The 24,323-nt window shown below is 47.0% G+C and overlaps 1 protein-coding gene and 1 long non-coding RNA gene across 10 annotated transcripts in view; one reads left to right on the top strand and one right to left on the bottom strand.

The window, feature by feature from the left end:
* The first annotated feature begins 26 nt into the window (after positions 1-26).
* Positions 27-20,593, top strand: LOC135413627 (uncharacterized). 9 transcript variants are annotated; one of them, XR_010430326.1, is made up of 7 exons: positions 27-334; positions 3,662-3,828; positions 10,288-10,505; positions 14,102-14,187; positions 14,833-14,960; positions 16,111-16,802; positions 17,397-20,593. It is a non-coding gene; the product is annotated as an uncharacterized LOC135413627 (long non-coding RNA). The 9 variants fall into 9 exon arrangements; XR_010430328.1 differs by having other exon boundaries at positions 28-300; positions 3,687-3,828; XR_010430329.1 differs by having other exon boundaries at positions 28-300; positions 3,684-3,828.
* ADRA1D (adrenoceptor alpha 1D) overlaps positions 18,817-24,323 on the bottom strand; it is a 47,631-nt gene continuing 42,124 nt past the window's right edge. The window contains exon 2 of the mRNA XM_064653551.1: positions 18,817-23,092. Coding sequence (XP_064509621.1) covers positions 22,524-23,092 — 569 coding nt within the window. The 3' untranslated portion in view covers positions 18,817-22,523. The remainder of the gene's footprint in view (positions 23,093-24,323) is intronic.

Genomic DNA, 24,323 nt, shown 5'->3' with positions numbered 1-24,323 from the left:
TGATGGTGTCTGGTTTTGCCAAGCAGGGATCTGTGTCAGGGCAATCCTGCTTCGCCCCTTCACTCCTTTGCTTCCATCAGCCACCAGCAATCCAGCCTTTAATACAAGGCTCATGTTCCAAAGACACTAAATTTAGCGATTGTTTACTAAGAGGTGCTTAAAATTAGCAGCAAAGGCCACCCTGAGCATGTGACAAGGGGAGGTGGTGTCACCACGGGGCTCTGTGACCCCCCCACCTGCTCCCTCTTCTCCAAGACTCACTCCAACCGTGTCCACCAAGAGCTCAGCAGTAGGATGAAGGTGGGTGGAAAGCAGGTGTGTGGGTGCTGGAAAGGTAAGAGGCATCTAATTGCTTAGAATTAATTAGGGAGAGCTCCCCTGGCTGAGTGGGGAAGGCAGTATATGGGTATCTGAAGCGTCATGGGTGATGATGCCCCAGGGGAATGGGCACATCTGTCCCTGGCTGCCCCTCTCCTGGGAGATCCAGGAAAAATGGTTAGGAAAATTTTATTAGGAAAACTATTAGGAAAAACTTTCCTCATGGAAAGGACTGTCCAGCCCTGGCACAGCTGCCCAGGGCAGTGGTAGAATCGCCTTCCCTGGAGGGATTTAAAAGCTGTGTGGATGTGGCACTTGGGGACATGGGTTGGCAGTGCTGGGGAAAGAGTTGGACTGGGTGATCTCAGAGTTTTCCAACCTAAATTCTGTGATTCTGTGACCCTTGAACTCAGCAGCAAGAAATGCTTTATAAGGAGGTTGTTCGAAAAGCTGAAGTGAGAGCTCAAAGCTTCTCTTGCACAAGGAGGGTGGTGGAACTGTGGGGCAGGTCCTGGCTTCTGCCTTATCCCTCCTGGCACAAATTGTTCCCTACCTGGGGTGAGCAGAGACCCTTTAGTCTCTAACTAACCCACCGTGGTTAGTCACAGAATCACGGAACTAAGGCTGGAAAAGAGCTCTGAGCTCATCCCACCCAAGCAGTTAAGCCTGAGCTGGTGGCACTAAGTAGCCTGTAGTTGTCTGTGCTGCCCCACACAGTGGGGACCATCCAGACTCATGTTCACCAGCATGTTTAAGGCTCCCAGCATGATTTTCTGTGGATGTTTGCAGTGTTAATCCCTTCCCCCTTGCCCTACAAGACCTGTCCAGGACCAATGCTGGGCTCCAAACTGTGCAAATGGGCACAAGGCAGGCTGTACCAGGGGGTGCTGATTATACAGCAATTTACAGGATGGAGCTTGGTGCCCAGGAAATTTCCCTGGTCTTGATTTATTTGCTGGTAGGAAACACATACCCAAAGCAGAAAAGGAGACTGGACCCCCTGGGAGATTCTGAGACGTGTAGGAATGGCAGCAGATTGTGATGTGCCTCTGAGCCAGACATATCATTACCCTGATTTTGCTGCTGCTGAGGGCTCCCTGCAGCCTTCATCTCCTCTTTCTTAGCCCAAACATCCCTTCTTGTGCGTTTTTTTTCCCTGTGTGGAGATGCAGAGCTGGAAAAAAGAAGGAAAAAGCCCCAGTGGGATAAGAGTTGCAGTGTTCTGTTGGGTACATTCAGGACTGATCTGCCGGAAGGTCAGGACATTAATGGTCATCATAGAATCCTAGAATGGTTTGGGTTGGAAGGGACCTTCAAGACCACTTTGTTCCAACCCCCTGCCATGATCAGGGACACCTTCCATGATCCCAGGTTGCTCCAAGCCCTGTGCAACCTGGCCTTGGACACTTCCAGGGATGGGGCAGTCACAGCTTCTCTGGGCAACCTGTGCCAGGGCCTCACTACCCTTACAGCGAAGAATTCCTTCCCAATATCCCATCTATCCCTGCCCTCTGGCAGTGGGAAGCCATTTCCCCTTGTCCTGTCACTCCAGGCCCTTGTCCAAAGTCCCTCTCCAGCTCTCTTGTATTTTCTCTCAGTGCCTGTGGTCTTGCTTTGCCTCATCTGCACCTCTCAGCACATCAGACCAGTTCCTCCAGCTCCTCGGTGCTGTGGGGTGAAGCCCAGAGGCTCTGCGTGTCCAAACCAGGCTCAGGGTCACCTCGGGGTTATCACACGACTGCCTGAAAGATGGACAAGCTCAGGGAAATAAAAGTGCCTGCAATGAGGGGATGCTGAAATTACAGGGGGTTCAGTGATGAAAAACGAGGGTCCTGGCTCTGCACTTGATGGGGTTGGATATTTTCTCCTGCTGGGGCCGTCCCGGGGGTGAGACCACTGACTGCTCCCTGCCACAGGGTCTGGGGGACCTTCTGCAGCCTGAATACGCAGTGGGGAAAGGTGATTTTGTGCTGCCACCTCGTGGCATTAAAAACGTTCCCTAGAACTGTTAAAAATTGGGCGCTGTAAGAAATATGTGCAAACTCACACAAGTGTATGTGAGTGAAGTGAGAGCAGCGGGAGCCCGGAGGGGTGACACAGACACGGTCCAGGGAGTAGGTTGTTCATCAGTGAGTTGTGTTTCCGTTCCTGGGATGCCCTGGGATATCTGAGGGGCTGGCAGGAGCTGTGGGAGGCGGAGGGAAGAAGCTGGATGATCTCCCATCTGTCAGAGCCCACGTGTGTGAGGTTCCCTTAGAGACTGATTGCCCACTGCTTGGTGTCCAGGGAGTGGGTTTGGATGAGGAGCCTCCCATCCCCCACGGGATTTGGGTGTCCCTTGGAGAAATAACAGTGATTAATTAGGTCCTGTGTGTGAGTCCAAGAGTGATGTGCTGGATATGGAGGATTTCCTTGAGTTGCAGGGATGTAGAATCATGGAATGTTTTGGGTTGGAAGGGACCTTAAAGATCATCCAGTTCCAACGCCCTGGCTTGGGCAGGGACGCTTTCCACTATCCCAGGTTGCTCCAAGCCCTGTCCAACCTGGCCATGAACAATTTCAGGGGTGGGCCACCCACATATGGGAGCTCAGGACCTTCCAGAACCTCTCTCTGGTCCCCTGCTCTTCCCTACTACAGCCTCTGGCTGGTCTGCAAGGATAGTTGGTCACACGTGTCCGTGTGGACCAGCCTCCCTTCTCACGGACAGGTACTGGTGACATCTCATGAGGGGGACAAACCACAAGGGATGAGCCACTGGTGTAGAACTACTCCAAGCCCAGGGCTCTGATCCCAGCAATGCCAGCTTGATCCAATGCAAAAAAATCTAAAAATCCTTTGTGAAGCACGGGGAGAGATTTCCTAACCCTGGCTGGCCTGGTGTCTTCACGGCAGGAGGTTTGCTGTGGGTGTCTGTAAGATGAGGGGCATGAGTGGGAGAGCAGCAATAAAACGAGGAATTATGTTGGGAGGAGGAGGAACAGCTTCACTTTTCTCACGGGCAGTGTGGCCCTGGGCAAGGTGGCTGCCAAAGAGCAATTTGTCAGGAATTTGGCAACTGGGCATTGCCAAGTGGAAAAGCAGCAGCACAGGCAGGGATTCAAGGGATGGAGAAGTTGATTTATAAGGGGAGAGACTAAAAAAAAAATAAAAATAAAAATAGCAGAGCTAAATACGTCACGTTTGGCTGGGCAGCAGGTGAGGGCTGAGCCAGTGGGATGCCAGGAACCAGGAGGAGTTTTGGGATGCCCAGGGGAGGATTTGAGGCTGACATGGGTGGCATGGGTGGGTGCAGATGACAGATTAGCCAGGAGAGAGGGCACACACTCATCCTGAGATGGGAAGGTGGATGTGCCAGTGTCTGCAGCAGGGCTGTGCCGAGAGTCACCAGCTGAGGGCTGTAAATCTCCAGGAAACTTCGGCACAGGGACATTAGAACAAAGCTCTCCTTCCCTGCATTGCCTGCCTTCATTTACAACACGACTGGAAACCCTGAATGTACCTGCTTACAGGTAAGAACGCTTCACAGTCCAAATGGATGCTTTTTCCTCACCTGGGGATGTTCAAACCATCTTGACAACACCTGGATGTGCTTGTGCCCATAAATAGAGGCACCAGCCTTTGCTTGTCATGCTGCTGCTTCCTGGGTGAATGGGTTGAATTTTTACCTGCTTTGTGATGACAATCCCTGTGCTCCTGTGTGGTAGGAAAAGAAGAGGCTTGCACAAGCCAGGAATCATCGAATCATGGGATATCCTGAGCTGGAAGGGACCCACAAGGATCATCCAGTCCAACTCCTGGCCCTGCACAGGACACCCCAACAATCCCACCCTGTCCCTGAGAGTTGTCCAAACCCTCCTGGAGCTCTGGCAGCCTTGGAGCTGTGCTCAAACCCCAGGGAGCCTGTTCAGTGCCCAGCCACTTCTTCCCAATGGGGAAGAACCTTTTCCTGAGATCCAGCCTGACCCTGCCCTGGCACAGCTCCATCTGTTCCCTGGGTTCTGTCACCAGTCACAGAGAGCAGAGACCGGAGCTGCCCCTCCACTGCCCCTTGTGAGGAAGCTCAGCGAGGTCTCTCCTCGGTGTCCTCTTCTCCAGGCTCCTGTCCTGTCCCACTCTGCCAGCCTCTCTCATCTGGGCCATACTTGTCCCTTCCTTGTTTACCTGAGCCTATATGACCCTCCATCTCTCACAGTGGGATGTCTGATGGTTGAGTCCATCACCTTGTGACACCTTGCTCGTGTCCCTGGACACTGCAGGCTTGGCAGGGGATTTCTTGATGTGCCCCAAGATGGTCCACGGACCTTTGGATCTCTCTGCAAGCAGAACCAGAGCCCAGACTGGACATTTTAGGACAAAGATAGGCCCAGACTCATGTTTTGAGTAAGCGTGAGGTGGCCACCCCACCTTCATGCATATTAGTCCCTGTGCTTGGGGCTGGTGGCACCCATCCTGCTCCTCCCACACAATGGAGTCTCAGTCAGACCCCAATACCTTCCTTCTATTCCCAGGCTTGGGGACAACCCAAGAGGTTTGATCCTCTGATTTCTGCTCCCCTTTAAAAAAAAAAAATGAGTTTAATTCCCATGGAGTTCTGGCAGGGTGGCTGGGAAGGACTGGGGGATTCTCCATGTCCTTCTTTCACGACACTGAGCCCAAGGAAACCATTCTGACATCACTTTTAAATGACATAAAAACTTTCCTGTTCCTGGAGAATAGGAATGTCAAGCTGCCTGCTGGCACAGTTGGCACTGGCAGGGCCAGGCTTTCAGCACAATTAGGACAGAGCAATGTCAGATTTTTCCCCTAAAACTTTTTCAGGTGAGGATTAATTTTAGGCTGACTCTCTCTGCTTCCTGAATCCCATCTGGAGATGATGCAGTTGGTGTTCTGTGTGTGGCTTAGCAAGGGATGGCCCTTCTGGTCAAACACACTTCTGTCTCACCTCTTTGGGCCACATTTTTAGGTGGAAAAGTTGTACTTGAAATACTTCATGAAAAGAAGTGCTAAGGCACCCCTACTTCCAGATAATGGAGTAGGGAGAGAGCCAGAGTAGATAACAAAAAGTCAGAGGTGGGTGGAAAAGGGTGGATTTGGGATAAAATGCCCCTCAAATTACCTGGACTCAGTTGTTATTGCAGCTGGCTCATGGTTTTATTTGCTTGAACTCAAAACACTTGGTAAATATATCTATATATCTCTATATACATACAGATATATCTATATATACATATAGATATATAAACTCATATATTCTTTGTATATGTATATAGAAATATATTTTGATCTAAATGTATGTAAACATATAAATACACACTAGGGGGACTACAAATAGAATTTAATATAAAATTTAAATATAATATAATTTTACTATAAAATAGAAAAAAGATATATATATTTAAAAAATTACATATTTATTGCTCTCCTAAGCAGGAGCTGCCGATGCAGTGGACTTTGTAAAGTGTCTGCATGACCTTGAATTCCCAGATGAGTTCTGAACTCGTTCTCCAGCAGGATCCCTTCCCACAGCTTGCTCTAGCCCTGCACTCTCCACCCTCCTTCCCATTCCCCTCAGCCTGTGCAGAGTGTCATGTCCTTGCTATGCAGTAGCGTCACTGCAGCCACACCCGCTGCTCCAGGACAAATATTTCCACTGGGAAATGCAAGAGTGGGAGAGAAGGAGCTTTGCTGAACCAAGCAAGGCTCAGTGCCACTCATCCCTGCTCTGAGGACAGCTGAGACATATCCTTCTCAACCGAGAGGGATCCACCTCAATTCACCCTGGGATGGGGTAGATCCCCTTTTCCTGGAGGATTTGGGTCAGGATGGATGTGCCAATCCACTGACCAGCCCTTCCAGGGAACACAGACAGGAGTTCCTCTGTGGGTAAGGAGAAAGAGAGAGAAATAACGAGATAATGTAGAGGAATGTTATGATTCGGGAGGAGAGGTCTCCAGGCAGGTGCCCTGAGGACAATGCCAAGCGTGTGAGTTGCTGGATGGAAACAACAGCAAGAAGAAACACAATTTTTCATTGGGCAGATGGTTTTGCACCACATTTAAGTGAGCGATTTTTGTAGAGTCATGGAATGGTTTGGGTTGGAAGGGACCTTAAATACCATCACATTCCACCCCCACCTTCCAGTATCCCATGTTGTTCCAAGCCCTGTCCAACCTGGCCTTAGACACTTCCAGGGATCCAGGGGCAGCCACAGCTTCTCTGGGCAACCTGTGCCAGGGCCTTTCCACCCTCACAGGGAAAAATTTCTCCCCAGTATCCCATCTATTCCTGCCCTCTGGCAGTGAGAAGCCATTTCCCCTTGTCCTGTCTCTCCAGGCCCTTGTCCAAAGTCCCTATACAACTCTTTTGGAGCCCCTTTAGGTACTGGAAGGGCCTTTAAGTTCTCCCCAGAGCCTTCTCTTCTCCAGGTTGAATAATCCCAGCTGGGGTTCAGATTGTCTGGGCAAGCATTTCTGAGAAATTTAGCTAGGTCTTGGTTGACTTACTAAGGAAAAGAAGCAAGGACTGGGATTTAGGGAAGATTCCATTTATATTCAAAAAGCCTTAAGGTGAGGTTGGGAGAATTACAGGTCGTCCCTCCTTACACATGTCCTGGGGAAGTCAGTTTGATATTGTATTTAAAACCAGGATAATGAAGTTGCAGGGAGATAGCTTAGGACAGGAGCACATGGACCCAGCAGCCTGTGGAGGAGAAAGATCTCACAGAGGGATTGCAACTCAATGGCTGCATCAGGAAAAGGGGGGATGAGGGAGACTTGGTGGACACAATGCATTTGGATGCCCAGGAGGTCTTTAACAAGGTCTAAAGAGCCTCCTGAGGGAGATAAGGGGTCTCAGGGTGAGTGGGAAACTCTTGTCATGGCTCCACAGCTGTGCTGGAAGAAAGCAAATGGAAAATTAAATGGTCAGCTGTGGCAGAAGGTCATGGTGCAGGGATGAGCCCCAGGCGTGCTGTGCTGGTTAATGGGCTGATACATGGCTTGGAAATAGAGGCCAATGAGGCAGCTGATGGCACAGGACTAATTTAGGTAGTCAAAAGCAAGGGAGGAACTTCAGAGACACCTAAAAAAAGCCCAGGGAATTAGCACCACTACAGCAGAGAATATTAAGCACTGATGAAATACAAACTAACACAGAAGAGGGAAAACCAAGCAAATCCTGAGCTGGAAAGGGTTCCCAGATAACCTGTGCCTGGTGGAGAGTGACACCTCTGCATCAGGACAGGCAGTTCAATACAAACCTCTTTTCACTCTGTAATTGCAGTCACGAAAGCAAACAAAACAGTGTGGTTTATAAATACTGGGGAGCTGACTAATGCTGGTAGCACCTTCACAGAAAAATCAGTGTGCTGTCCTCAAAAAAGTGACAGCAAAGTCATTCAGATTGTCGTGACTGAGACCCAGGGCTCGAGGCAATTGAGTCACTGGGAGAGACTAAAAAACACCTGCATTGTTTACAACACAAATAAGGGGGCTATTTTGGAAAAGCACATGAGGTAACACAGGCTGTTTGATGTCACAGGATGCAGCAGACCCACAGGTGTGCTGGGACTTGTTGTCTTGCAGATTCAAAAGGAAGACAAACTCTGGGATTAGGTTATCTGGCCAGGTCTCCTTCCAGAGGAGGCCGACAAGCACAGGAGTGAGTCTGTGTTTCCTTCGTGCTGTACCATCAAAATAGAATCATCTAGGCTGGAAAAGCCCTCTAAGGTTGTCAAGTCCAGCCATTAAATCAGCACTGTCAAATCTACCAGTAAACCATAGAATCAAGAGTCAAAGAATGGTTTGAAAGGGACCTTAAAGATCACCTTGTTCCACCCCGCTGCCCTGGGCAGGGACACCTTCCACCAGCCCAGGTTGCTCCAAGCCCCCACCAACCTGGCCTTGGACACCTCCAGGGATCCAGGGGCATCCACAGCTTCTCTGGGCAACCTGTGCCAGGGCCTCACCACCCTCACAGGGAAGAATTTCTTCCTAACATCTACTCTGAACTTCTCTTTTAGTTTGAAGCCGTGCCTCTTATCCTTTGATGCTCTGCCAGTTTAAAAAGCCCCTCTATTTTTCTACCAGCTCTCATGAAGTACTTGCAGTAACATGGCAGCTCCGGGGTCGTGGAGTGGCAGGTCCTGTTCCCACTGTCAAAAAGTGGTGTGGTTTTTTTGTCTCACATCCCTTCCTCCCAGTGCCTGTCACGTAAAAATTCCAGAGGGACGTGGATGGGAGCAGCTCCTCTGGAGCCCCCAGGTCTGCCTGGTGCAGGCTGTTTCCTTCCCAGGGCCACAAAGCCTTATGAGTGCTGCTGCTCTGACCAAACACAATTTTTAGGTGCTTGATCATAAGCACTGGCCCTTCTCCAGAAAGTCAAAGACTCCTGGTAGCATCAGTCATATGAAAAATTTGGCAGCTTCTCTGCATATTTTGAGTTGTTCACGGAGGGTCAAAGATACATTTTGCTGGATTTTTGCGGTTTTTTGGGGTTTTCTTCCCTGATGTAGGCAGTTTCTGGTGAGTTTGCTCTCAATTTTGTCCCATCAAGTACAATTATTGGACTTCCTTCACTGATGAGTTTGGGCAGGGAGCTGGACTCGATGATCCTGATGGATCCCTTCCAAACTGAGGTATTCTATGATTCCATGTGGATGCAATCAAAACATTGACCTCCCTCTCATGTACCTGTCAGGAAACTCAACCCCCTGGGGTGTCTCTGGTTTAATCTGGTGGGATTTTGTCATGTCCACATCACTTTAGCCCTTCAGCAGGTCCCTGAATGCTCTGACCAACAGTGGAACAGGACAGCTTTCCAGTTCCTGGCACTGCCGTATCCTCAGGCATCATCCCACCTCTGTGCCAGGGCAAGAGCCCAGGTGCTGATGGATTTCTTGAGCTGTGGTGCAAGAAGAGCATAAATCATGCAAAGCATAATGATTTCCAGGTCATTAGTGTGTGTGTGGAGGAGGGATGGTGGCCTGGAGCAGGTCTCCTTGCTGTGGTGGAGGTGGGAGTTAAATTGGGAAAGGGTTTGGGAGCAGGGAAGGTTTTCCAATCCCTGTGTGAATGGAGGATATTCTGACCACCATCAAGATTTTGAAAGGAGCCAGAGAGAGGAGAAAAGGTGCTGGTGTGGTTATTAATGCTCCTGGTTAGAGAGAGATCTGAGCCAGCCAGGACTAAGAGAGGAAAAACACTGGGAGAAATCAGCTGCGGGATCAGTGGACTCTAACTTGGGAATGCTCACAGGCAGCTCTCCCAGAGATGAGAACAACTGTCAGATTTATATTTATTTCCTTTGGAGATGGTTTCACCACCCTGCATCAAGGTGCTTTGCAGCCAAGTGCTGCATTTTGGGCCTTTATTGAACTGCAACTTATTTAGATCAGAGCAACAGCCTTCCAGTAATTGCAACAATTTTCTTCTTAGCTCGGAGTCATCAAGGAGGAGGATAAAGAGCAGGAGAAGGACACGAAAAATGAAGCTGTGCACCTCAGCAGAGAGAGGCAATTGGTGTCACAGCAGCCACAGTGACCAGGGATAAGGGTGGTGGAGGTGTGGTACCTACCTGAGCCAACCTCTGCTTTTACACCTCTGAGCAGGTATTGCTGCTTCACTTCAAAACCACACTTTCCAAAGAGAAAAAAAGGGAGAAGTTATGGAGAACAAAAACAGGGAGAGAAAAAGAAGGTGGTTTTTTTTTTTCTGAATAGATGTGTATGTACACGGAGAACATGAGAGTGCTTTTATCATAAACTTCAATTACAGTAAATAAGACCATTTTTTCGTATCCACTGGGGAGGTCTGATGAGGACATATTAGCATAAAAGTGACTCAGTCTCTGTGTCTAGATTCCTCTGAGTACACCCCATTTATTTTCTGCTTCTAATGAAAAATTTCACTTCCAGCCATCAGCGTTTTTTTTTTCCCCAGCTGATGATATTTACACACATTTTGTTTTAGAGCGAGCGAGGAAAAATCCAAATGACACCGGGATTTTGGTTTAACTTTCTCCATTATCTGGGTAAATGCTGTTTGTGCCCCCCCAAATGGCTCCCAGGATCTCCTGAAGTTGGAGACACGAGCTCTGGGAGCTGCTGTCCAGCATGTGGAGTGTCCTGGAGAGATGGGTCACAACCAGCTCCGGAGTCCTCTCCTCTCTCCTTGGTGAGACTCAAACTGTAAGTACACCCCTGGGGTGTCAGGGTGAGAAGGTCTTTCTCTTGGAAACACATCCCTTGACCTTGGAGCCCTTTTAGTTGCTGACCGTTCTGGTGATGGGAGAGAAGTGATGAAAAGCTCTAAGCAGTCAGAACAAATTTGGATGATGAAAACTTAGCTCACTCCTGATTTATGAGCGCTGTCGGGGTGCAGGGTGTGCCGACCTTCAGAGCACATCTGAAATGGAACAACAGGGACTGTGGTTTCCCCTTGATGCAAACAAATCAAAACCAGCAGGGAAGAAGAGCAGTTTTAATTTTTTTTTTTTTATTATCATTTTAGTATTCTGGATGGCAGCCAGTGTTTCTGAATGAAGTGTCTTTAAAAAATGTGCCCGGACAGCTCTGTGGCTGTTCGAGGGGTGTACGTGGGGCTGCTCTGTGGCCTGGTAGGAGCTGTTGCTTCTGAGGCTCTTCAGAGCCTCTAATCTGGCTGTTCCTCTCCAGAAAAAAAAAATAAATGTAGAGCTCTACACTCTGCCTATCATGTAAAAAGGGATGACATTTCTCACTGGAGCCTCAAAGGAATTTAACCCAACACAAATTGTAGCCTACAAAAAAAAGCACCTCCTAAAGGGTAGAGCTGGAAGCCTTGCAAAGATGTGATCTGTTTTCCAAAGGATCTTAGTTTTGAGGAATGAAGGATGTTGGAGGTCTCTAACTCAGTCCTTTGCTCGACATTGGGCCAACCCCAAGGTTGCCCAGGGTCTTGTTCCGTCCAGTTTCAGGTGTTTCTAAAGTGGAGGCTGCACATCCTTCTGGACCCCTGGTCAGGAAATATGGAAAAATGGGAATTTCTCTTGTTGGATGTTGAGCCCATTGCCTAGAGGGGAGCCTGGCTCTGTCTTCTCTGCAATCCTACTGGAGCAGTGCAAACAGATGCCACCTCAAACCTTGTTTTGTCTGGAATGGGTGAACCCAGCTGCCTTGGCATCTCCTTTGTGTGCACCCTCCAAACTCCTGACCACCTCCATGGCCCCTTGACTCACTTTTCCACCCTTGTAGGGCAGCCTGGCCTTCCAAAAAACTGACAGCCCTTCCCACAAACTGACAACCCTTCCCAAACCTGAGGATCCTGGGGACATCTTCTGGAGATGCCCAGATATCTCCCCTGGATGGGGAAGCATAACACTGTTTTAACTTTCCCTTTCCTTGATTAATTATTTATGGACTATGCAAATGCTATAGTCCTTTTTTTTTTTTTCCTTTTTACTCTTTTTTTTTCCCTTTTCAACTCATGATTTTCAACTCTCTCTGCTCTGTTTGATCTGAGACTCTCAAAGCAAGAGGTTCATCCAGCTCCTCTTTCAACCTCCCTCATAGTGAGCTGCAGAGCTGGAAGCCTTTTCCTCCTTTTGTTCTGCACTCTGCTGAGAGACTCCAATTTCATTTGAAGACATTTCCAAATCCTTCTTCAGTTATTTTGGTACCTTATCCCTCCATTAGGTATTACCTCTTGAAGACACCTAGGATTTGGAATATTTTTTGGAATATTTTTATGCAATTATGGATTTTTTTTTTCTCTGTTTACTTAAATTATTAAAATGAATAAACTAATTCATGTAAAGTCTGGGCTGTGTCTGTTCACAGCCCATGAGCTCTTTTTTTCAGTGTTGCTAACAGTATTTTTAGGAATGCATTGGCAAAAGCACCATTTTCTTGTTTAAAATAAACACATGACCCTTTTACTTTGCAGTTGCCTGTCACATGGACTTTTGCTGTTTGACTGTCCATTGCTCCCATGGAAAAAATATTGGATCCAGTGCAATTGGCATGTGAGGCATAATGTTCACAGTATCCCTACACTCAGTGGCCTTTGAAATTCCTCTCCAGTGGTATCATCCATCCCTCTTCCACTTTTCTTTTCCATACAGTCAACACTGGTGGCTTTTATAAAGGTTTTATAGTGATTATAGCCTTGTTTCTACATTCAGCAGTTTATCCTGAAGAGGTTCCCATCTCTTTAAGCTGTCATGGGATAAGGTAAAAGGTCTTCTGGCTTAATAACAGATGGAATAAATAGAGAAGAAGCAAAAAAAAATATGATTAAGCAGTCATTTCTGACACTGGACAAATTTATTAGGTCCCAAAAAGATCCGGGAAAAAGCGTAAATAGGTTGGTGACAGTTTGGTGATGATCCTTCATTATTCAGGGCAGTCAAAGCTAATGCTAAATGTGAATATTTGTGCAAGGGATGTCTTGATATCGGATTAGCAGGTGGTGAATTTAATGCTGATGAATGCAAAATAATGCAGATGAGGGAAAAACCATGCAGAGGTGGCCGTGCACTCAGGAGCAGGGAATTAGCATTCAGGGAAGGGCCGCTGGATCTTTGGGAATAGCTGAAATGGGAACCTCAGTTCTGTGGTCAAAAAGGCCAAAATACGGTAGGAATTGATGGGAAAAGAATTGAGGATAAAGATAAATATAATTATTCCATGTACATGATGATGTTATGCATGTGATGTTATTCCTGGTGGAGCTGCAACTGGAATAGTCAGGTTAACTTTGACCAGAAGCCCTTAAAAAGGATGTAAAAGGCCTAGAAAAGGTCAAGGTTGGGATACACATCTCTCAGAAGTGTTCAAGGCCAGGTTGGACGGGGCTTGGAGCAACCTGGGCTAGTGGAAGGTGTCCCTGCCCATGGCAGGGGGTGGAACAAGATGGGCTTCAAGGTCCCTTCCAACCCAAACCATTCCATGGTTCTATGATAGAACTGCTCCATCAGAAAAGGGATGGTGAGGATGGACATGATGGTCTATAATTTGTGAATTAATTACACCCATTTATGCAGAGCAAATGGGCAGAAGTTACTGGGTAACTTGGAGGCTGAAAGCAGAGCTGGGCTGAAAAAGGAATTAGAAAAATCCAGTGATCCGAGGCCCACTGGTGACAACTTCTTTGCATGCCCTGAGTGAAAAATCCAGTTCCTTGGCTTACAGAGAGGATGGAGAGAGAGAGAGAGCTCTCAGGCTGTCAGTCAGGTTCTTTTCTCTGCTAATAAATCCCTCCAAAATAAATAACTAAATGAAAAGGATGGGAAAAAAAAAAAAAGAAAAGAAATACTTTGTCCGGCCAATTTCCAGCAGCAAAAATAGTTGAAGGGGCCCTCGGTAGAAAAATGTAATTCAAAGAAAATGGGTGCTAAAAATAAAGCTGGAAATAAATAAATTACAGGAGAGGAGAGGAGACTTTACTTTTTCATGCAGGTTCCTTTAGGTCAGCAGCAGATGCCTCAGCACAGGGTATTTTCTCCTTTCAGCAGAACAGGTGCAATCTTTGGCCAACACTTTAAGCTCAGCAGGACTTGCCAAACCAGACAGAAAAAAGTTTATTTTTAAGGGCAGACAGCATATTTTGGTAATTGAGCCTGACCTCCTGTGTAAGCAGGGCAGGAGAGCAAACTTCTGCATCAAGCCTGTTCCTTTTCTCTCATCCAGAGCATGTATTGCAAAATAATTCTCTCCTTTCTCCCAAGTTTTGCGTTTCAAGAACCCCTCAAGTATTTGAGAAAAATTGTTCTGTTTGTTAACTACTCCCTGTGCTCACTTTTCAGTTTCCCTGACCTCATCTTCCTGCCAGTGGATTTACTAATCCTTTGCCTGTGGAAATGACAGAGTCCTGCTTCCCAGATCCCAAGAGGTCAGTGCACAGAGAGGGGCTCAGCTGGAGCCTGTGTGACCCTCAGGAATAGCACCATGCCAGGGGAAAGATGATCATTTAGGGGCTGATAGGAGAAACTGGAGACTGGACAAAAAAGCTAAATCATGTCTATAGTAAATTAATCAGCAGGGGTGTGTTTAATTCTTCTTCACAGGCAGTTTGTTGGCACAGCCATTTGTCTTTGCTCAGTTTAAAAAGCTGGAGGTGGGATAAAAACCTACAGTGCAAGCAGAAATAGATGGCCAAGTCACAAAAATTGAAAAAAAAACCCCCAGTTTTTAATTCCTCAGGGTAGGTTGGGGATAAGAATAATAGAATCGTGGAAGGGTTTGGGTTGGAAGGGAGCTTAAAGACCTGCCAGTTCCAACCCCTGCCATGGGCAGGGACAACTTCCACTAGCCCAGGTTGCTCCAAGTCACATCCAGCCTGGCCTTGGACACTTCCAGGGATGGGGCAGCCACAGCTTCTCTGGGCAACCTGTGCCAGAGCCTCACCACCCTCACAGCCAAGAGTTCCTTCCTAACATCTAATCTAAATATGTCCTCTTTTAATTTAAAACTGTTCCTCTTTGCCCCGTCGCCATCTGCCTGTGTAAAAAGTCACTCCCTTCTTTTTTTTCATAAGCTCCCTAAAAAAGAGGTGAGAGCAAACACATGGAACAGCTCAGAATATGGAATGATGCAGCTCACAGGAGCCTCAGAACATCCCCACCACCTGCAGCAGGATCCATCCTGTCTGAGATGCTACCCAAGGTAAATATTTGCCTGCACTCCAGTGAGGGACAATCCACGTCCTTTCTGGGCAACTGATTCCAGCAATGGAATATTAGAAAGCTCATTATTGATTTCTGCATCACCCACATGATGATGCAGCAGCTGCACTCAACGTGTGGACTTTTGGGCAGTCAGAGGAGGACATGAGACACAGTCTGGGTATGATGGTGACCACAGACAGAAGAGTGCTTTTGCAAAAAGAGCACCAAAAAGTGATAGGAGGATAAATTGCATCCATATGTATGTCTTTATGTCTACACAGATTGTGTAGATGTATCTAGTAATACATATATATGAATATGTACGTATAAAAAAACATATTTATACTCTGTCAGCCCCCCTCCCACATACCCTAAAGCTTTGAGAAGCATCACTGAAGCTTGCAAGCCCAAAACAGGTTAGAAATGGAAGTGCCACAGCGATCAGAGTTAAATTGGATTTGCACTGTGAATCATCTGCTGAGCACTGGGGTGATAAACATGCATAAAACAATGGCAATTTACTCACAGATGAACAACTATGCTGTCGAGGGAGCAAACCTTTTAAACCCACAAAACTACCCTGCTATGAGAAAAACAGGTTTACCCAAGGGCATTCCCTTCTTCCAAGAACCTGCTGAGAAATCCCAATCTGTGTCAAGGCAGCTTGTAGATGAGAAAGAGTTTTTGGGATAACTCAATGCAAATTTCCTTTGGCCTTGCATGTTCTAGTTGGTTAATACTGGGTTTGGGGCTTTGGGGGTTTTCTCTTGTGTTCCTCTCAGTTTTCTGCATTTCAAACACCTTCTGCAAACTCTGGAAATGGCAAATCCCTGCTGACAAGCAGAAAGACAGTGGTATTGCTCTCCTAATGATGCCACCTGGAACCTCCTGGCCACGGATGGGGTGGAGATTTGGGACCTTCTCTTCCCAAAAACCCCCTCCTGCCCCGACTGAACTCAAATTTCTGATCCATGAGTTATTCTGTGAGGCTTTAAGGCGGCCACGGATCTGCCAGGAGAGAGCAGAGGGATTTGAACAGGCTGTATCTCAGAGCAGTGGTGCTGCTACTTAATTATGGTCACATTTCAGTGAGATTTATGAATCATCTACAGGCCTTAGGGAATTATTTTTTTTTTTTCTCCATCCAGAAAGCAGCAGCTGCGAAGGAAAGAAAAGTAAATATTCAGCACAGGAGCTGGACTGGGCCTGGATTTTTTTTTTTTTTTTTGTGAAAATCCAAATGCTCTCTCTAAGGTCTCAGTGAGACTTTGAGCCATGGTCAGCTGGACCACCATGGGCTGAGCCCCTCGTTGCCTCAGTCTTTTGGAAGGTAAAGGAGAGAAGTGAAGAAAGCCCAGCAGTCCCCAAACTGTGTGAATCAACCTGCTTGGGGCTGTGTTGTAAAAAAATTAGATTGGAGATCTGGGCATAATAAATGCAAGACAGTGTTGCCAGAAAATTCATAAAGCCTATTTTTGATGCCCACACCCTGCCCTCAAACCCCAAGGCACCCGTTATCCACCAGCACTGCACGCAGAAATGTTGGGTAAGTTTGGTTTGGTAAGAATGGAACTGAACATTTTGCTATAAACCTTTTCTTTTCCTGGTCTCATGGGACCTCAATGTCATTTTCTATCTCTGATGTGTCCTTTCCACCGCCTTGTCAGGACTCCAAGGATCTCCAGGATGCCCTGCAAGTCAAGCATTCATCTGACTCTTGGTGATGAGCTCAACCTCAGCAAATATCCTGTGTCCTCTTTTCCTGAGGGAAGAGAAGGGATCAGACCTTCACATTCTGTCTGTTCTTTGCCCAACATTTACTTCTGTTCCCAGCTCACAGGCCCTTCTGCTATGATCCTGAGTCAGTTTTGCACAACAGGTTTTCCATCCTGTTTCCACGTGCAGATGTCTTGGATAGCCTGGGATGGCTCAAATGCAATGAAACACCTATATTCAGGCAAAAATTATTGTGGTTTTTTTTTTCTCTAGTGAAGTTTAAACATGACTCACACACAGACCTTATTTGAATGGAGATGTTTTAAATCCATGAGCTGAATCCCACAGATGGGACTGAGAAAAAGCAAACCTAATTATCAGTGACCTTAATGTCACCCTCCATGATGTTGTGTCTCCATGGAGGGACATTCAGATGTCTGAAAATGGAGAAAAAAAAAAATACAGGTAGAAGCCTTTGCACAGGATGGCTGAAGTTTATTGGGAAAACTCTGGGCACATCCCAGCCCCAGCTACAATCTCTATCCTGTGGAAAGATTGTAAAAGTCAGTTTATTGAGGACATGGTTTTTAAATTCTGAGTGGTAACAGAAATGCCCCAGCAGGAACTGGCACACGGTGATGGCAAAATCATGCGACCTTGATGGTTTAATGTGCATTGGAGACTAATCTCGAATTTTCTGTTTATTTTCTCATTTCAGCCTCCGAGCAGGAAAACGAATGATGTAACTGGGGCATGGATGGGCTCAGTTCAGATGGAGGGGACACACAGAGCCTGGGTCCTTCCAGCTGAATCCCCTCTCTCACGATGGAAACTGGGAGGAATAGAAGGAAAGAAAAAGCCAACAGTGAAATATCCCTTGAAATATTCTCCCAGCTGACAGCAATTGCTGCCTCAGGGATTTCTCAGCTCAGAGATTATATAAATGTTTCCAACAGCCCTTGATGGACTTACCTGTCACTGAGGCCCTCAGTTGCTGTTCTAACCCCTACAGACTTCTGGCAGGTGCAATATCTCATGGTGATGAGCTCCACCACTCAAAAATGTACCTCATTTTGTTCATTTTGATAATTGGGTTTGATGTCATTTTATGAGAAACAGAGAACAGTCATCCACTATTCATCTTGTCCCCAGCACTCCTGGTTTTATAGAGCTCCATTGTGTTCTTCCTCAGTCATCTCTGTGTTCCAGGAAAGCGCCCCTTGATTTAATTATCCTTTAGATGGAAACTATCCTGTATCCATTCTAGGTCCCTTCTATCTTTCTAGAGCTGGACTAATCAAAAGCAAACAGTGGTCAAATTAAATGTACATCATCAATGTATTCAGAGCTGCAAAGGTATTTTCAAGGTCATTCTCCATCTCTTCCATTCTCTGTCCCCAAATTCCCTGATATATTTTGCACCTCTGACTGCTATCAAATACTGATCCAGTGTTTTCATGTTGTATCTCCTTTTGGTTTTTCCTTCTGCCTTTCCCTTTTGCCTTTCCCTGTCCTGTCTCAGATATGTATCACATACATATATTTATATATATTTATAAATATATATTTATATATTTAATTTTTTATATAAAAAGATATTTATATATATGTATATATATATGTGTGTATATATATACACACATATATACACACGTACACACATATATATATGATATATACGTAAGAATCACAGAATGGTTTGGGTTGGAAAGGACTTTAAAGACCTCCCTGGGACACCTTCCACTAAACCAGGTTACTCCAAGCCCCATCCAGCCTGGCCTTGAACACTTCCAGGGATGGGAAATCCACGTCTTCTCTGGGCAACCTGTGCCAGGGTCTCACCAATCTCACAGGGAAGATTTTCTTCCTAATATCTAATCTAAACCTACTCTCTAGATGTGGCAGGTGCAACCCCTTCATCCCTGAGATTGTTCTGTCCTGACTTGCTTTTATCACAAATTCTTGCATGTGGGAAAGATTATCCTTGTGAAATTGCAAAAAAAGTCTTTGAGAAATAACCACGAGTGGATAATTTTCAGGTGTTTCTTCCTCCCTCCCTCTCTCCCTCCCTCCCTCCCTTCCTCAGCCCCTACAGCCCTTGTTTTAAAAATCAGACACAGCAACAATTCACAGCAACATTTTAGACAGGTTTGTGCATGTATTTGGTACAAACAAACAAAAATATGTGCATTCTGTTCCATAGAGCTTACACCGATCTGACAGAACTCGGAACACAAAACAGAAATACTCTGGCTAATAAATACGTCTGGGGATGAAAAATAAAAATCTATACATAAAAAATTCCAATGTCTGCTAAAGAAAATGTACACTTATATACACGCTGTAAACAATAGTAATGCAACCCAACTGCAGTCCAGCTCAGGCTGACAGGGACCTTCCTTCCCTCGTGGACTCAGGAGAGTCCAGTGACACCAAAACTCATCAACAACTAGTTCCTTGAAGCAGCAAGGTCTGACAACGCAATAGTGACATGGAGCCAGTGCAATGAGGTGAGATCTGCTGCAAAAGCAAGGTGCAGGTGCTTTGGGGAACGGCCTGTGTGGCAAACTTGGAGAAACAGGGCCATTCCCTCAGCTGGTCACACCCTTGTGGGTCCAGAGAAATCCGTGGGATCAGACCGAATTTACCTCCTGAAGGTCTGAGCCCATGTTTCCAAACTTGGGAGAGTTTGGAAAAGTAAGGGTTTCAAAGAGAAATGCTCACTTTTACAGACTTGGGTCATATTTTACATGACATTGTTGTTCCTCCCCCTGCCAGCAATGACAGCCCTGTCTGCTCCCAACAAATCCCTCCAGGAGCAGTCCCAGAGTCCAGTCCTGGCACTGCTTCTGCTGCAAGAGGCCAAATGAAAGAGAGGGTTCTGGGTTAGGTGAGAAACAAGTATTTTGCCTGAATGCAGCACAGTAGAGCTCAAAACTTCCCTACAGCACCTTCTAGGGCATCTCTTGGGGCCAGATCAAACTCAGTAAGTAACTGAGCCAGAGTTTGGGCATTGACATGTGTGTTCATGTGTGCTTAAATATTTATCCTTGTTTTCTCCCTTGTAGGTGTGTAAAGAATTGGGATGGAGAGGCAGCAAACCTCCAGACTAATCTTTCTTTCCCTTCTAGATGCTTTCAAGGGGCTGGAGGCTGTAAATGTAAATGTTTCAAAACTGGGGAAAAAAAAAAAAAGGAGTAGATAAAAAAGTCAGGGAGAAGTGTAAGCAATAATACCAACTCATTTATGGGAATGCTTGCCAACATTTACTGAATCTTCATTTATAGGAGGATGTTGGCCCCTTTGTAGGAGAATGCCTTGTATTTTGGAGATGACCCATGTATATAAATACAGTAAAGTGTGTACATGTATCTATCTGGTCATGGATGCACTCATGGACTGCCCCCTCCCTGGTCCCTTCTCTGCTATATCTCCAGTGCCTCCCATCAGGATCCCCAAAGCTCCCTGGAAACCAGTGGCACCTGCAGTCACACTGCAAAATGACTTTTCATGTCACCCCATCATCACTGCAGGGTTTCACTTCCCCAAAAAGCCAAAGATATGGGGGAAAAAAAGATGTATTTCCCCACAAAAATTCCCACGGGGTGTTGGGTCCCTGCTTTTGTGGGGTTGAACCTCCCCAGCTGGAACCTCTGGGTGGTTTTGCAGATGCTGGAGAACATGATGAGTCTGGTTTCAGTGTAAATGCAATGCTGCCCCATGTGCCTTGGTGGGATTTGCTGCTGGGAGGAAAATATTTGGACAAAATCTCCTGGTATTTGTGCAATAATTGGTCCAGTTTGGAGTCCTGCATCAAGTAAAGGGTGCTAAGGGTGTTGAGATGGGGCCAACTCCGGATACCTTGTCTCAATATGCACTGCTCAAAAGACTAAAAAATAAAAAAGTCCAACTTTCTCTCTCTTTTGTTTTACTTTGAAGCAAATGAACAGCAGAAAGAAAGGTGACATTCTCTCTAATGTGCCGAGGAGCCTTTCATCTTCCTTTGACAGCCACCCTTGATCAGCTGCATGTGCTGTAGGCACATTCATGAAAGACTCCTCATGGTTTTGGGGGACAGTGCTGATGTGGATGAGCTTTCACCCAGGAACACATTCATTGCCGTGTTTCCACCTTCTGACTTCACGTTCCTGTTCTTTAGTCACCTGGCTTGAGGTGCTGCAGCTCAGATCCAGACTTCACCTCCATCACCTACGTGTCTCCTGCTCACGCCTTAACCTGATGATCATTATCTGAAGTTTGATAAAACCAGCCTGAATTTTGAAACCAGTGCCTGCAACACAGGGCCAAGTAGAGTTTGGGTGACCACTTTCTGAGTCGCCTGGCCGAGGTGGGCCTGTCATGGCCCCAACTCCCTGAGTTTCCCGGAGGAGACCGTGGTGCCCTCCTGAGGGGTGCTCACACTCTGGGGCTGTGAGCAGGGAAAACCAACCCTTACTGTCGTTGCTTTTGACCACGTTAGCGGACACACCCAAGGCAAAACCAAAGGTTTGATGTATCAGGTTTTTGGGAAGTCCCTTGGGAGAAGAGTCAGGAGCGTGACCCTGACTAGGGAGGAGATTCATCTGCACATCAGTTCCATTTTAGCTTTGACTCAATGGGCAGTGGAAATGCAAACTTCCAAACTCAGCCATCCCACCTTTCCTGAGCCACAGAGCAGGATGGTTGAGGACTTGCATCACAGAATCATTATGGTTGGAGAAGACCTCTTGGATCATCCAGTCCAACCACTAACCATGTTCACTACATGGCACATGTCACCAGGTGCCACATCCACACATATTTGGACACTTCCAGGGGTGGTGACTCCACCACTTCTCTGTTCCAATGCCTGACCACCCTTTCAGCGAAGAAATTTTTCCTAATATCCAACCTAAACTTCCCTTGGCACACCTTGAGGCCATTTCCTCTCGTCCTGAGTGAATACCCCGGGATGTATTTTTATCCCGTGTTTTTTCAGAGAAACAACTAGAGCAAGAAGGGGACAGAAAAGGTTGGGGATGACTGACACCAAAAGGAGCCGGTTACTCTCTGTATCACAGATGGATGAGCACTAAAGCAAGGTGGATTGCAAGTGTTTCACTGGAAAGTGAAATGGGAAATGCTTCACAGGCTGGAATTGGAGGAGAGAGACCTGCACACCCTGTGTAGACATCTGGTCTCCTCCTCCAGCCTAAAACCAGGTTATGTGGAAGGGGCAAAGCTGTGGTCACTGCAGAGATGATGGCTGAGAGCCAGGATCCCCCCCACCCTGCTTGGAAATACCCCAGTCTGCTCAACCTCCAGAGCCAAGGGCTTGGCTGGAGGTCCTGTCCAGCCCTGCAGACCTACAAGCTCCCAACCCATCATCTAAAGGATCAGCTGCAAGCTGCTGCTCGGCAGTGTCCTTCCTGGATGGAAACATGATCACATGTACTAAGGCAGGGTTGGCATCTTTTGGGGTTTGATCTTTCCATCAGATTTCATGGTGCTGTTTTTAAGGCAAAGGAGACATCCTGGTTTCCCTTAATTGCACAGCTTCTTCCAAAGTCAAAGACAACCACCCCCTGGAGGGAGACAGTTCTTCTCCTAAGGCCATATCCACCCCACATCTTCCCCTCCTGCTGAGGCTTGCTAAAATGGGATATGCCATTGGCTCTTATTTGAGGAACCCATAATCCCACAGAAGGGGCTGAGCGCCACGTGGGGGATTTTTGGATAACCTTTGGGCAACTGCATTTTATACCTGATTGCTGCTTCCTGTCTGCCTGACAGACCCACAGATGGTATCCCTCCACATTTCTGCTGGATACCTCTAAAGAAACCATCGACAGCTGTTCCAGAGGGTTCAAATATCTGTTTCTCTCAGCCCACAGCAGTCTGTTAAGTCATGGGTTTGATAGTCGATGGTTTCCGTGAAATCATGAGGGATCCCAATAGAGACAGACTCCACCTCTGTTTTGTAGGTGGCTGTCACCCCCCCTTTGCTGGAGCCACCCCGGATTTTGTTAGAAAGGCTGTTCATCTTCTCCTTCAGCTGGGTGGACGCTGGTTTCTGGAAAGGAGTGAGCATTTTCCAGCCCTTGAAGCTGAGCGTTCGCCTCTTACTGGCTCTCTCCTGGAAGGAGGAGTTAAATATGAAGGAGCTGTTCAGGGTGTTAATCCTGGGCCTCAGGTCTGTCTCAGAGTCCTGCACCGAGCTGTTGGCAGAGGCCCCTCTCCAGTGGTGGTCATAGACTCTCCAGATGGGCCGTCTCCTGCGGTGGCACTGGCACTTGAGCAGCCGGATGAACGCGCGCTTGAACTCCTTGCTGGAGCAGGGGTAGATGATGGGGTTGACGCAGCTGTTGAAGTATCCCAGCCAGAAGATGATCTTGAAGACAATTTCGGAGGGCTTCAGAGACGGGAAGAAAGAACCTTGGGAGAGATTAAAAGAAATGTGGTTTAGAGGAAGAGGAGGGGGGTGGGAGCGTGGGGGAGCGAGGACAGTGGTCAGTCCAACCTGGGAGAGGTAGAGATGTGTAGAGAAGACTGAAGGTGTGATGGGTGGAGGGACACTGGAACATGTTTCTCAGAGAAGCTGTGGCTGCCCCATCCCTGGAAGTGTTCAAGGCCAGGTTGGTCTAGTGGAAGGTGTCCCTGCCCATGGCCAGGAATTGGAACTGGATGACTTTTAAGGTCTCTTCCAACCCAACCCATTATGTGATTCTACAATTCTGCTATTAGGTCCTTGACTTGAAATGCCATTACCACCAGAGGGAAGATCTAGCCTGTGCAGGATTGGAAGGCATCAACCCTTCAGTGATGATGATCACAGAATCCCAGAACACGCTGAGCTGGAAGGGACCCACAAGGATCATCAAGTCCAACTCTAAGCCCTGCACAGGACATCCCCAAGAGTCACACCCTGTGCCTGAGAGTGTGATGGATAATATTGTATTTTTGGCAGGCCACTCCTAGCCCCCACTGCAGAAGTTCTCCCAGCAGCGGAACCAGCACCCCGAAATCAGCTGTGAGCCATTGTGCAAACACACACAGCTCACAGGGAGGCTGGGCCATCATTCTGGGGAACAGCTTCTGTGTCGTGGTTTGTCAACACAAGGCAGCCAGGCCCTGTCCTATTCCACGTCAGACAGGAAAAATTGTTTGGTCTGCATGGATCAGTTCTTGGTGCCTGCCTCTTCCTACATATTTCACTTCCCCTGCAGCCTAAAAGTGTGGATACAGCCCTGTCCCCTGCGCTGAGAGAAGAGCAACACCCCTTCAACTCTTCTGCTCAGGCATTTTGGATCATCAGTGTCACACACCCTCTCTTCAAATTTTCAGTCGTGCTAAGGTGGCTCAGATAATATCCACTGCCACAAAGCTTTCCCACTCGAAAACTCTTTTGTCCACCCAACCCCTATTAAGTTTTTGTGGAGTTTCCCCGTGGTTTTCTTGGTGAAAAAGCTGGAGATTTTTTTACGGAGCCAGAAGATGTCACTGTTGCTCCCGCATGGCCTCAACACTTAGCATTCCCCCCTCAGATCTGAAATAACTTTCTGAGTCAACCTTAATTTCTTTTAATTTTAGCTCCGGATGACAAATTGTGCCATGTGACCGAGCATTAATTTGTATTTTAGTAAATAACATTAACTCTGGATATCAT

The sequence above is a fragment of the Pseudopipra pipra genome, chromosome 4, assembly GCF_036250125.1.
Source record: "Pseudopipra pipra isolate bDixPip1 chromosome 4, bDixPip1.hap1, whole genome shotgun sequence".
Lineage (NCBI taxonomy): Eukaryota > Metazoa > Chordata > Aves > Passeriformes > Pipridae > Pseudopipra > Pseudopipra pipra.
The sequence above is the reverse complement of the archived record's forward strand: the minus strand, read 5'-3'. Positions and strand labels throughout refer to the sequence as shown.